The sequence below is a fragment of the Spinacia oleracea genome, chromosome 4 (genome assembly GCF_020520425.1).
Source record: "Spinacia oleracea cultivar Varoflay chromosome 4, BTI_SOV_V1, whole genome shotgun sequence".
Taxonomy (NCBI): Eukaryota; Viridiplantae; Streptophyta; class Magnoliopsida; order Caryophyllales; family Amaranthaceae; genus Spinacia; species Spinacia oleracea.
The window spans coordinates 71,637,055-71,650,729 of NC_079490.1; the positions used below are offsets into that span (position 1 = coordinate 71,637,055).

Here is a 13,675-nt window from a genome sequence, read left to right on the forward strand (position 1 = left end):
TGTGTCGGGAATGGTAATGACGTCATCATAGGGATCTCCTTTCACAAAGGAACTCTCGTGCACATCCTTCTTCACCTTCCTATCAATCTCAAAATCACAAGGATTGTTAGAAGCAATGGCACAAGAATGATTGTGCTCAACACAAGCAAGAGTGTCAACTTTCATGCAACTTTTCATTTTAGAGCAACAATGTTCATCAATTGCAAGCTTGAAACTAGCCTTGTCGTCTCCCGCTTTCAAGGTGATTAGTCATTCTTGCACATCGTTAAGAGCACCCGCGGTGGCCAAAAATGGCCTCCCCAAGATAATGGGGGTATGGGCATCCTCATCAATGTCCAAGACGACGAAATCCACAAGGAAAGTAAGCTCGCCAACAACTAAGGGAACATCCTCAACCTTGCCAATAGGGTACTTGACCGAACGGTCAGCAAGTTGCAAGGTGATGTTGGCTGGGACAAGATCACCAACGTCAAGCTTGGCAAACACCGAATAAGGTAGTATGCTAACTCTAGCACCCAAATCACACAAGGCATTGCTTATTTCAAGCTCCTTAATAGCACAAGGGATAGAAAAACTACCCGGGTCTTTGAGTTTGGGTGGCATTTGGTTGAGAATGATAGCACTACAATTCTCGGTGAGGTTCACAGTCTCCTTTACGTCGCAATCCCGCTTCCCACTCAAGATTTCCTTGAGAAACCTTGAGTAGGTAGGCATTTGTTTCAATGCTTCCTTAAAGGGGAGAGTGATGTGCAAATTTCGAAGAACATCAAGGAATTTTGAGAATTGCACATCCAACTTGTGCCTTATGAATCTTTGGGGATAGGGAATTTAGGAGTGGGGAGAGGTAGGAGAGTTGCCTCCTTTAGTATAGGAGTTTCACCTTCATCATTAATGGGAGGCTCCTCTTCTACCACATCATTGCCACTAGACTCAATGACTCCCTCTTGATCCTTCCCATTGGGCTTAGAAACCTTATTAGCTCTAGGAACATCATCGAAAATCCTCCCACTCCTTGTCACTATGGCATTCATTTGCTTTTGACCATGACTTTGGGGTGGGAGACTAGCATGTGCATGATGTTCCTTAAAGGTATTTGCAAGTTGAGCTAGTTGGGTCTCAATCATCTTCAAGTGAGTGTTGGATTGCTTGAAACCATCCTCAAACTCGACATTCTTCTTGGCTTGCGCCCCCACAAACGACTCCATGAGAGCCTTAAGATTAGACTTGAGAGGCGGGAGTGGTGGAGGTGCAACGCCATAACCACTAAGGTTTGCTTGATATTGGTTGCCAAAGGTCCTCGGTCCATTGAATCCGGGAGGTGGCAATTGAGATGCACCATAAGGACCTCCCGAGTTCAAAGGATAACCCCCACTTGAGGCACCCCTAAATTGCCCATAAGAGTAGTTATAACCCCCTCCACCTTGATGGTTGGGATTATAACTCCCTTGGTTGTATTGGCCTTGATTGCCAAAACCTTGAGATTGACCATAGGGCGCTTGGCTTTGATAGCCTTGTGCTCTATAGCCACCTCGATTTTGGCTATCATACCCACTTCCTTGGCCATAGCCTTGGTGGGGACCATACATGGAGGGCCCTCTAGGTTGCCTAGCAAAATAAGGATTGTTAGGGTTATCATTCCTAAACCTCTCATTTACGGCATTAGCATACTCTACATCAAAATCGCCTTCATACGAAGGGCCATAATCCACAAATGACAAGTTATGAACTAAGGGGCATGCATCGGGGAAATGACTATAGTCTTGACAATTTTCGCAAAAGAAGGTGCCCGGAGGCATTGAGCCATAAGAACTAACCTTGCCCTTCCCCTTAGAGAGAAGAGTGGCCGAGGGAGGAGGAATTGTAGACGGTGATGGCGGTTGGCTTGAAGCTCTCCCCGCGAATGGTGTGTTTTCAAGCTTCTCCAAGCGCGAGCTAAGCTTCTCTATCATCCGTGCTTGCTCTATGGCGTACACCGAACCCTTACCATCTTCACTCCTACCTTTCCCATCATAATCTCTTGTGCCTACATGCCAAGATTGGTAGTTTTGAACTACATCCTCAATGATTTCCTCTATTTGATCCTCAGTTTTATTCATAATGGGCCCTCCCGCGCCCGCACCAAGACTTGTCTTCGAACTTGGACTCAACCCCAAGTAAAATGTTTGAAGCAACAACCATTTAGGGATCCCATGGTGAGGGCATTCCCTTTGGTACTCCTTGAAACGATCCCAAGCTTCGAAGAGTGACTCATCTCGCTTTTGCTCAAAGGATTGAATCTTGTGGCGACACTCCGCCGTCTTCCCATGCGAATAGAACTGGTTTAAGAATGCACTTGTCACCTCGGTCCAAGTGCGAAGTGAGTTGGGCTTGACCTCCTTGTCAAGCCAATCACTTGCTTGCCCAAGTAGAGAGAACCGAAACAATGTCAACCTCACATAATCCGATGTGACACCATTGTGCTTGATTGTGTCACAATAGTGCTCGAATTGTTTGAGATGTTCGTGAGGTGATTCATTACTCTTCCCACAAAAGGGGCGGCTTTGGACCAAATTGATCAAGGCAGGCTTGATCTCAAAGTTGTTGGCACCCGTTGTTGGGGCTTGAATACCACATGTAGCTTCGAATGCCCCCGGTATTCCCAAGTTCTTGACTGGGAGCGCCATGTTCTCAAAAACTTGCTCACTCTCTTGTTGTTCCTCACCAACACTCAACGATGCGAATCTGTTATGGCTTGATGAGCTAGACCGTACACGCCTTAGTCTCCTAAGTGTCCTCTCCAATTTAAGGTCAAGAGGATGGAGGGTCCTTTGACGAGCACGTCCCCTAACAAGCATACAAACTCAAGAAAAACCGTGAGCAATGCCAAGGAAAAAGAAAGCTAAGCGAAATTGCAATGTTTTTGTATTTTCTAATGATGAACTAGTCTCAACTTAAACTCAAAAACAACAACCATTCCCCGGCAACGGCGCCATTTTGATAGGGCGTTTTTCCGTCGTTGAAAGATCAACGCCACAATCAAACAAAATTTATAAACCACTAGACCAACCAACTATATGAGTTATAGTGGCAAGTAAAGGGATCGTCCCAAAGAAACGATGGTTCTTGAGTTTAAATGTCAAGCTAATTCGAACAAGAGGTTTGATTTCAATTATCACTGCTAAACTAAGAATTAAACTAGATTGAATCAAGGAAGCTAAACGTTAGGGAGTTGGGGATAGTCTAGGGAAATCGGGGGAAATGAACTACCATATAGTAATTATGAATGATGCAATGAAATAGCACATAGGGGAATGAAAACTAATAACGTACTCGCCACCTCTCGGATAGAGCCGCGAAGCAACCTAGCCTATGGAAAGCTTTCGCATAGCCCTAAGCTAGATTAGCAAGCATATAATAGGTGCTATAATTCACTTGCATGAATTAGGCTCACAATGTCTTGCCAAACCTAAATCATACATTCCAATCTAACTCAATCAACTAGCATTTGCAACTACTACTCAATTGATCATGGAAAATCCTAGCACTAAATCAATTTAATCACATCAATCATTAATCAATTAAATCATCAAATTCCCCTAATTAGGCCCCTAGATTCTCCCCTTTCCCTAACCTAAATCTACTCACTAGCCATTCTAGAAATCAAGAAATCCATTAATTCTACACTAGCAAGCATGAAATTGAAGGATTAGGAAGAGAGAATCAAAGACTAGAACAATCAATTGAACAATCAACAAGAGAATTAAAGATCAAAGTAACTAAAGTAAAATCAAGAAGAATTCAAGAATTGAAGGAATTATAGAACAATCAACAATCAAAACAAAAGCAAGAATTAAGAAATTGAATTGAATTGCACAAAATTAGAAGAAGAGTTTAGAGAATTACAAATTGATGCTTCAATGGAGGAGAGTTTCTCTATCTAGAAAATGCTGAAAAACTAACTTTGAGAATCTAAAATTATCAACTAAAATTCTACCCTTAACAAAATAATCGAAAAATCTATTTATAAGTTTCCCCAAATAGAAGCCAAAATTCGAATAAGAGCAGCCCGCGCAACCATTCGGTCGCACAGACCTTTTGTGCGACCGAACGTAAATGAATCATTCGAGCAAATACTGAGTCCTGTGCGAGCGAAGGCAGCGAAGAACATTTCCTTCGTCATGTGCGACCGAACGAAGAACCCTGTTCGGTCGAATGGGGTTTCTTTGGCTCATAATTTCTCTGCAGCACGATTCGCTCGAACGAAAAGCCTTGTGTGGTCGCACAACTCTTGTGCGGTCGAGTTGATGACCTTGTGCGGTCGCATCCCAAATTAGGGACATCCTGATTCCAAAAATCAATCCTGTGCGACCGAACAACAGAGCACGTTCGGTCGCACAAAACCTGTGCTGTCGAATAGAAGGCTCTGCGATCGCATCCCAAATTAGAGACCTTCTGATTCCAAAAATCAATCCTGTGGGACCTGGATATTCCTTGTACTCATTTGCACTCCTCTGTTCGGGGGCACAAACCATCACTCGATCGCACAAGCCCTGTTTTGGCTTGATTCTACTTGTTTTCCATCACTTTTCATCATAATCACCTATAAAGCACAAGATGGAACGAAACTTATAAAATTCACACAAAAAGCTATTAAAAACTATAAAAAAGTATAAAAACTAACATAAAATCCTAAGCTAAGAGCGACATAAATGTCGCTCATCACCTACAAAATCCAAAATATAAAGGTTTCTAAAAACCGCCCTCGTAGAGGAAATGCACTACGGGAAAAAGTACGAAAAAACTCCCTAGAATTCTGGCGACTCCACTGGGGAAATGCACTCACAGTGGCTCGTTGCCCATTCTGCTCAAGTTTTCAAGTGGGAGTCAGTTTGTTTTTTGATTTTTGAAGGACGCTCCCAAACCTTGAGAACGAATGTCGAAAAATGAGCTTTTCAAATACAATATTCAAATGCGATTTTCAATTTTCAATTTCTAGGCATTTCATGCATTTTTCAAAAACCATATTTGTGCAAAACGAATTTCTACCTTGCCCAATACGGATGTGATCTACATTTGGGCTAGCCCCGGGGGCAACGAAATTGTGATTCTCCATACGGTTCCCGACCAAAGTGTGTGACCATTTCCGCGCCTACCGAAACTTGGCATTTGCTTGACATTCCCGATGTCAAGTAGGGAGGTCGTCTGCCGACACACACGTCCCTTAGGTGGATGTACAAGTTGTCGCTGGATCTGCCTCTTAGTCGAGTACCTTTTGACACCCAAATCCGACCACTTGCATCATACAAAATTTAGACCGACCTTAGGTTGAGAACTTTGCATGTCGCATTCATATTCATGTTAGTGTGACAACATGCTATTTGTGCATTGTGTGGGTGTCTTTGCACGTGTGAATGGCTAACCTCGAGTTCTAGCTTTGCCAAATCCATTAGCCTCCAACTAGGAAACCAAAGCCCTAGGAGCATCATTCAAACCTCATGCATCTAAAAATCGCCGATTTAAGGTCTTTTAGGAGTGCCACTCCATTTGATTCAAAACCCTTAAACACGCCTCACGCACAAATGCCAAGTTCAAATTCAATCCAACGGCGTCATAATGCCGGATTTTCTAGTCCAAATTTCAAATTCCATCCAACGGCGTCATAATGCCGGATTTCTTAGTCCAAATTTCGAGTTCCAAATTCAAAATTCCATCCAACGACGTCATAATGCAGGTTTTTCTAGTCCAAATTTCGAGCTCCAAACTCAAAATTCAACACAACGGTGTCATAATGCCGGATTTTCTAGGTCAAGCATTCAATTTCCAAGTTCAAAAATTTAATTTCAAGCATTCAAATCTTCAATTCCATCTTTCAAACCTCAAATTCAAGTTGCCAACTTCAATCTCAAAACCTCAAGTACAAATGTCCAAAATCATACCGTCGTATTGCCGACTTTTCCATTCCATATTCCAAATCTCAAGTTCAAAATTCTAAATTCAATCTTTCACATTTTTAGTCCTATACTCAAAAGCTTCAAATTCCAAATCCATGATGGCGTAATGCCGGGATTTTTCTCATTCAATTTAAATTCAAACTTCCATGACCAAACACTTCAAAATTCCAAGTCCACGGCGACATGATGCCGGACTTTCAAAATTCCAAATCCAATGTCTCAAATCCATGGCGGCGTAATGCCGGGACCTTCAAAATTCAAAACCTCATACTCTATACAAAAATGCGTCTTTCCCATTCAAGGTTCAAACTCCGAGACAAATTCAAATTTCAAATTCATCTTCAAGCTATAAAAAAAATTCTTGACTTCCATTACTCCCAAATACGAATCAAAATACTTCCCACGGGTTGAAAATCCCCTGAAATAATACAAGTCCAATTTTCAAAGTCCAATGGGTTGAAAATCCACTGAAATAATACAAGTCTAATTTTCAAATTCCAACGGGTTGAAAATCCAATGAAATAATACAAGCCTAATTTTCAAATTCCAACGGGTTGAAAATCCCCTGAAATAATACAAGTCCAATTTTCAATTTCCAATGAGTTGAAAATCCCCCAAAGTAGTAAAAGATCCAATTTCCTTTCTATCCGGTTGAAACTCCCCTAAAATACTCCAAACTCTACTTCGGGTTGAAATTCCCTTGAAATATTCCAAAATCCAATGGGTTGAAATCCCCCTAAAATATTGACGGGTTGAAATTCCCTTGAAATAATACAAAATTAAATTCCCTTTCAAATTCAAATGGGTTGAAATTCCCCTAAAATGGTCCAAGTTCCAATAGATCGAAACCTTCCTCCTCAGTATTCTAAGTTCTAGTACAAGGATATAACTTCCACAAAAGAATGAAGCTCCTCTCAAATATTTCCAACGGGTTGCAAATCCCGAATACAAGTACAAAATCCAAAATTCCGAATCTTTGGAGTGGCACTTAGAGTCAAGTCTAGGTCTCATTTATTGCATGCATATCATATCATGTGTCAGGAAGTTCAAGTTCTAAAATCATGTCATATGTCCTAACTAGGAGTCCAAAGATCTTGTGGGTTCGCCGAAGAGGAGAAAGGTTGAAGAGAACTCCATCAGCCCTAGCCTCCCTTGTAGCCGTCATCGAGCAAGCAGCCAACTCACCTTCTACAAATCAAGCTTCAAGTCCTTTTCAAGAAACTGTTCAAATGGCCGCCCCTGATCAAATCACCCAGCTTATGGTCGTTGTCGCCAGCCTCAGCACCAACCTGGAGAACATAAGCAACCTACTAGGTATTATGGAACAGGCGGCACCCACCGATAACCTAACCAAAAGGATCGAGAGTCTGGTTAATAAGGTCACCAATCAAGAGAACTACTTCGACACCTCAATGGAGGAAAACCTCAAGGGGAAGGAAAACTTGCCAGACAAATTCTCTGCCAACGATATTCCGAAATTCAAGTCAACTGATAATCCCAAGTATCACCTCAAGAACTTCAAAGCTACAATGGCTATCAAGGGGGTCGAACTGGAGCTATACCCTGTGGTATTCCCTATGTCCCTAGAACCTGTCTGTAAGAAGTGGTATTACTCACTCAAAGAGCATCAAACCAGTACATAGAAAGCAGTTGCTCGAGCATTCATGGAGCAGTATCAGCCCAACATCCAACTTCAAACTACTCTGTGAGAACTAGAGGTTCTCAGGCAAGGGCCTCAAGAAGGTTTGACTAATTATCTCAACCGATGGAGAGAGATGGCTTCCCAAATGGTGACTCGACCCTCCGAGAAAGAATTGGTCAAGATCTTTATTGCTGGACTCCTTCCGAAGTACAATACTCATATGAAATACCTAGGCCTGGAATGTTTCAAGAGAACCTATGACATCGGAGTCGATATAGAGGACGATCTGATGAAAGCACCATTAGCACCAACTCCACAAGATGAAAAGTGGAAGGGTAAGAAAGCTGAAGTAGCACACAAGGTCCACGAGGTCAACGCCTTAGAAGCTCCTCAAGGTCCAAAGCCAAGTAACTTCAAGAACAGCGGCAATCAACGCAACTTCCAGAACAGGTCTCAAAGGGTCTTTACCAACCTCGGTATGACCTATTGCGACGCCTTTGATCGGTTGGCCGAGAAGCAAGTCATAACTCCGATCGGTCCTATACCAGACCCTCCGATCGACAAAAGGTCCAAAAGCTGGGACCCTGCAGCCTATTGCAAGTACCATCAGGGGAACGGGCATGACATTGAAAGCTTCTTCAAGCTCAAGCATCTAATCCAAAATATGGTCGACAACAAGACATTGCCCCTACCACCAGGAGCCAAGCAGTCTTCCTCGGTGCAAGCTATATCTTGTGGAGGTGAAGATGAAGGAGAGGATTTTTCCATGTAATTTAATCTCTACAATATACAAGCCAGGCTACGAATTGATGGTTCCAAGCTTCTGCCATCTCATTCCAAGTGTTCAAAACTGGGTGATCCCTTAACCTAGGGTAACCACCGACATTCAAGAAAACATTTGTCCCCTTGCCACCCTGAAGGCATGGGGCTTCTCCGATTATGATCTCATGCTAACTACCGGTAGACCATCAAGATCCAGGGCGTTACATACAAGATCCTGGGGGTCCTCGATTCGATCTTTTCTTTTGAGACCTACTATAACAGTGCTGAATCCTAGTCATCGATGTGCCTACCAACTTCGACCTGCTATTTGGAGAACCTTGGTTCGAGGAGCTATTGGACGGCCCTGCCTGCCTCACTCTCAAAGGTTCAAGCTTCCATGATGCTTCAATTAAGCAAAAACCGGCCTTGCGCAAGAAAGAGATGAATGCATCCAAGGGTACTATCACAGATGGAGAATCTCTGTTCGTACAATCAAGCCTGAGCTGCCTGAAGGCAAAATGGTGAGAATGTTCCTCTTAGGGCTCAATACCTCGTGCAAAGGCTGCTTCGCTGCATTTGCCTACAGCATGTGGGACCAAGTCTGGCATCAAGTCCTATAGATCTGTGCATGTAGCACCACCTATGACGATGATAATGATGGCGTGGCCGTTTGGGAATACCCCGAGAACTATCTCTATGATTAGTGTCTTTTGTTCAAGTCCAGATTCTGTCTTTCAATTTTAGAGTCTAGTGATGAGTCTAAGAGTCTAGGACTAGAGTCTTGCATCAATCAAGAGCCTTAAAGGCCGATCTTCAAGTCAAAGATGTCGATGTAATGATTGCCAATTTCAATAATACTTCAATTTCCTCCTACTCTTCAAGTCCAATTTCAAAACACACCTCTAATCCAAACAACTTTGCTTCACAAGAAACTGACCTTGAAATACTAAAAGATATTGAAAATCATGAAAATAGGAAGCCCATAATTGAGGAAACAAAAAAAGTTAACCTTTCTAACAACAGTGGTCCAAAACTAGTTTAGATTGGTCTAACTCTATCTCAAGCAGAGCGGGATGGTCTTATCAAGCTACTTTCAAAGTACATAGACGACTTCGCATGGTCCTATCATGATATGCCAGGGGTTGATCCAAGCATCGGTCAGCATACAATTCCCCTCATTCCAGGTTCAAAGCCAATCAAGCAGAAACTTCGTCGCATGAAACCAGATGTTTCCCTCAAAATTCAAGAAGAAGTCTCTGAGCAGCTAGAGGCCGGGTTTATTCGAGAAGCCAAATATCCGGAATGGATTGCAAATGTCGTTCCAGTTCCAAAGAAGGACGGCAAAGTACGAATATGTGTGGATTACAGAGATCTTAATAGGGCCAGCCCTAAAGACGGTTTTCCATTGCCTCACATCGACATCTTGGTCGACAACACCGTAAATCATGCCTTACTCTCTTTTATGGACGGGTATGCAGGCTACAATCAGATTCCCATGGCAGAGGAGGATATGGAGAAGACAACCTTCATCACTCAGTGGGGTACATATTGCTATACAGTTATGCCGTTCGGACTGAAGAACGCAGGGGCTACATATCAAAGAACAGCCACATCCATCATGAGCGATATGATTCATAGGGAGATCGAGGTATATGTCGACGACATGATCGTCAAATCCAAAAAGCGACACGAGCATACCTCGGTACTCCAAAAATTCTTCGACAGGCTCAGGCAATACAATATGAGGCTCAATCCTCAAAAATACGCATTCGGGGTAACGTCAGGCAAGTTACTCGGATATGTCATCAACTCTCGGGGCATCGAGGCTGATCCTTAGAAAATCAAGGCCATCCTAGAGATGAAGCCGCCAACGAATGAGAAGGAAATTCGGGGTTTTCTCAGCAAACTACAATACATCAGTAGGTTCATTTCAAAGCTCACTATGATATGTGAACCGGTATTTCGAAAGCTCCGCAAAAGTGAGCCCAAGGTCTGGGATGAGGATTTCCAACAGGCGTTCAATTCCATCAAAGACTACCTCTCCAGCCCACCAGTTCTAAAACCGGCCATGCCAGGGATTCCCCTCAGGCGCTACCTTACAACGACAGATTCAGCAGTAGGGGCCATGCTCGCCCAAGAAATTGAAGGCAAAGAGAATGCCGTATACTACATAAGCAAAAAGTTGATCAAGTACGAAACCAGATACACTCAGCTCGAGAAACTCAGCATCGCCTTGGTTTGGTCCACAAAGAAACTACGGCACTACATGCTCTCCCATATAGTGCATGTAATTAGCAAAGCGGATCCTCTCAAGTACTTATTTGAAAAACCAGCTTTTAGAGGACGGTTTTCCAAATGGTTGGTCATGCTAGCAGAATTTGATCTCAAGTACACCCCTCAAAAGTCTATCAAGGGTTCAGCAGTCTCATACTTCCTAGCCGACTGTCCCGTCGAGGCAGAAGAGGATGATTATGACTTACCCGACGAGCAAATCTTAATGACAAGCGATGACAGTTGGCGACTGCCACTTTGACGGTGCTTCAAATCCGAATGTGAAGGAAATGATGCCCTTGGTCCAAGTATGCATTTAATGTTAAGTCTAACAAGTTAATAATTTAGTGAGATCAAGTGAGCTGAATGCCTGGCTAGAGGCCGCTTCAGTTCAAGTGGAATTAATGATATTAATCCACAGCTTACTCTTGACTGAACCCGTAGGGTCACACAAATAGTACGTAAACGGATCAAGTACTTAATGGCATTAAATACTCCATCTATGGATATTCGGAATCGACGGATCTTGGTTTCAGTGGGAGCTGAGATCGTCAAAGGCAAACAATGAATACTCCGGAAACGATGATATTGCCGGAAACGGAAATATGGATCGTATCGGAAATATAAATATTATCCAAGTCGTAGATGTTGCCGGAAACGGAAACATGGTACGTATCGGAAAATATTATCGGAAATGGAAATATTGTCGGAATCTGAAGTATTGCCGGAAACGGAAATATTGTCGGAATCGGAAATATTATTGGAATCGGAAAATAATTCCGGAAACGGAAATATTAAATATTTGTTCGAAACGGAAATTAATTCCGGAATCGGAAATGTTCAATATTGTTCGTATCGAAAATGGATTCCGGAATCGGGAAATTAATCGGAAGCGCGTCGTACGAATTAGCATCGGACGAGACTTGCTAGACGAAGGCCCAACACGAAGCCAGGCCCGCATCCAGCAAGCCAGCGCACCACACAAGACAGCCAAGGCCACGCCAGGCCCAGCGCAAGGCCAGGCCCAGCAGGCCAAGGCGCGCGCGCGATGGGCTGCGAGATGCGCTGCTCGCGTGGGCTGCGAGGCTCGCGTGGGCCGCAAGGCTTGCGTGGGCTGAGCGCCCGCAAGGGTGATGCTCGTGTGTGTTTGTCTCCGATACAAATCCTAAATCTAATGGGATTCATTCAATGATTAAATTCTAAATCCTAATGGATAAATAAGTTAATAAGAGTTTTAATAAAATTCTAATTAAGCTAATTAGTATCCTAATAGGATTCCAATTCCCTTTCCATACCCCTATAAATATGTGGCCCTGGTTCACAATTCACAGACGAGTTTTCAAGTATTCAAAGTGACTTTTTGAGAGCAAAATTCAGTCATATTATTGCCCCATATCAGCCGAATATTGCTAGTACCTTAAGGGCGATTCTAGTTGGTGAATCTTAAGGCGGATCCGGACGTGCTGTGGACTTTCTACGAAGGGACGACACTTGGAGTCCTAAAGACTTGTTCTTGTTCGGTTCGGGCGCAGCTAGGGAGGGCATGCTACAAAGTGTATGCATTCTAGACTAATTATTTGATTATGTGCAATTAATTTGAATCCTGGCATATAGGTTTTTCCGCATGATTTATGTTGTTCATATGTATCATAACCTAACAGTGGTATCACGAGCCTCTTATTAATTGCATGATCTATTAATTGCTTAACATGGTTAAATTTTACAAATTTGCAAAGAATTAAAAGGGGTGATTAATTTTCGTAATTGTTAATTAATTGCAAATTGCGTTTATTTAATTATATGTACGCAGTTTTTCGGCAGTTTCATCGTTACTCAACAAAATCGAGTGATTTTTGTGTCAATTCTGCATGTAAAAGGCATTCTAAAATTTTGACAAAAACACTACTTTTCCGCCGAACCCAGAATTCCCAAATTCGAAGCCTAACTATGACTTTTCGGAGGTTTTAGTTTTTCGAACGCAAAAGTTTGTAATTTTAAGATGTTAAATTGAATATTTGCGATTCTTGTTGTTAAATCTTGAATTTTTGATTGACCTACTGTATATGTTTAACAAATTTGAATTCCTAAGCTTGTTAATTATACAACCTAATTTGGAATCGTAATTAATTTGTTGAAATTCGAATAATTTAGAATTTCATTTGATTTTCATAATTAATTGACGATTTAATTAGGTATCCATGATTAAAAACCACCATAAAAATTGTTAATTTATGATAAATTTTAAATTTTTATGACCTACATTTGAATCCATGTTAATCGGAAATTAATTGATGAATACATTTTCGATTTTTCGCCCTAAAATTATGAAATTAATATGATTTATTAATTTGTCGTTAATTTTAAATTAAAAATTTTAAATTTTTATGAAAAACGCTCATAAATGTTGCACGCACAAAGCAAAGGACGCTAGGTGTTACCCTTAAGGGGTGTTGTATAGTGCGGGCACGTGACGACGAGCAAGGGAGCTCGTCGCCCGTGCGGTACGAATGCAGCGAGCAACATAGCATGGCGCGCACGCGAGGCTTTGGTGCTGGCCGTGTGTGCTATGCTATGGGCGAGGGCGACGAGGCAAGGCACAAGCGACGAGCGAGACGCGTGTGGGCAGCGATGGTGCTGCGCCACAGCGCGCCTGGCTCGCCCAAGCAAAGCAGCAGCAGACGCGACACAGCACAGGGGCTGCGCACAGCGTGGCCAGCGATGGTTGCGTGTGCATGTGGCGTGTGGCTGTGTGTGCCTTGTGCAGCGATCGATCGAGCGGGGCGCAGCAGACGCGACACAGCACAGGGGCTGCGCACAGCGTGGCCAGCGATGGTTGCGTGTGCATGTGGCGTGTGGCTGTGTGTGCCTTGTGCAGCGATCGATCGAGCGGGGCGCAGCAGCCTTGTGGCTTGATGGGGCTTGGGCGCAAGCCCAAGTGCCTCGTCTTGCGACGATTGATACGTTTTGATTTTAATTTGAGATTTTCAGTTCGGAAATAATTTTAATTAACTTTAAAATTAATAATTTAAATTATTTTCTCGGAATTTAATTTTGATTATTATAATTATTA

The 13,675-nt window shown here is 42.7% G+C and overlaps 1 protein-coding gene and 1 pseudogene across 1 annotated transcript; one reads left to right on the forward strand and one right to left on the reverse strand.

The window, feature by feature from the left end:
* Positions 1-249: 249 nt before the first annotated feature.
* LOC130471625 (uncharacterized) lies at positions 250-714 on the reverse strand. Its single transcript, XM_056841860.1, has 2 exons — positions 579-714; positions 250-449 (listed from the first exon to the last, which is right to left on the reverse strand). The coding sequence occupies exons 1-2, from the start codon at positions 712-714 to the stop codon at positions 250-252; spliced, it is 336 nt and encodes a 111-aa protein (XP_056697838.1).
* A 1,470-nt stretch (positions 715-2,184) lies between these two features.
* On the forward strand, positions 2,185-2,285 carry LOC130460267 (uncharacterized; annotated as a pseudogene).
* Positions 2,286-13,675: the final 11,390 nt, after the last annotated feature.

Bases quoted from the DNA above. Each gene is read 5' to 3' on its own strand.
- LOC130471625 (XM_056841860.1), bottom strand. From the start codon at position 714: ATGCCTACCTACTCAAGGTTTCTCAAGGAAATCTTGAGTGGGAAGCGG. The intron at 450-578 runs GTAGTTTTTCTA...ATCTTGTCCCAG, and splicing joins ACCCAAACTCAAAGACCCGG to CCAACATCACCTTGCAACTT.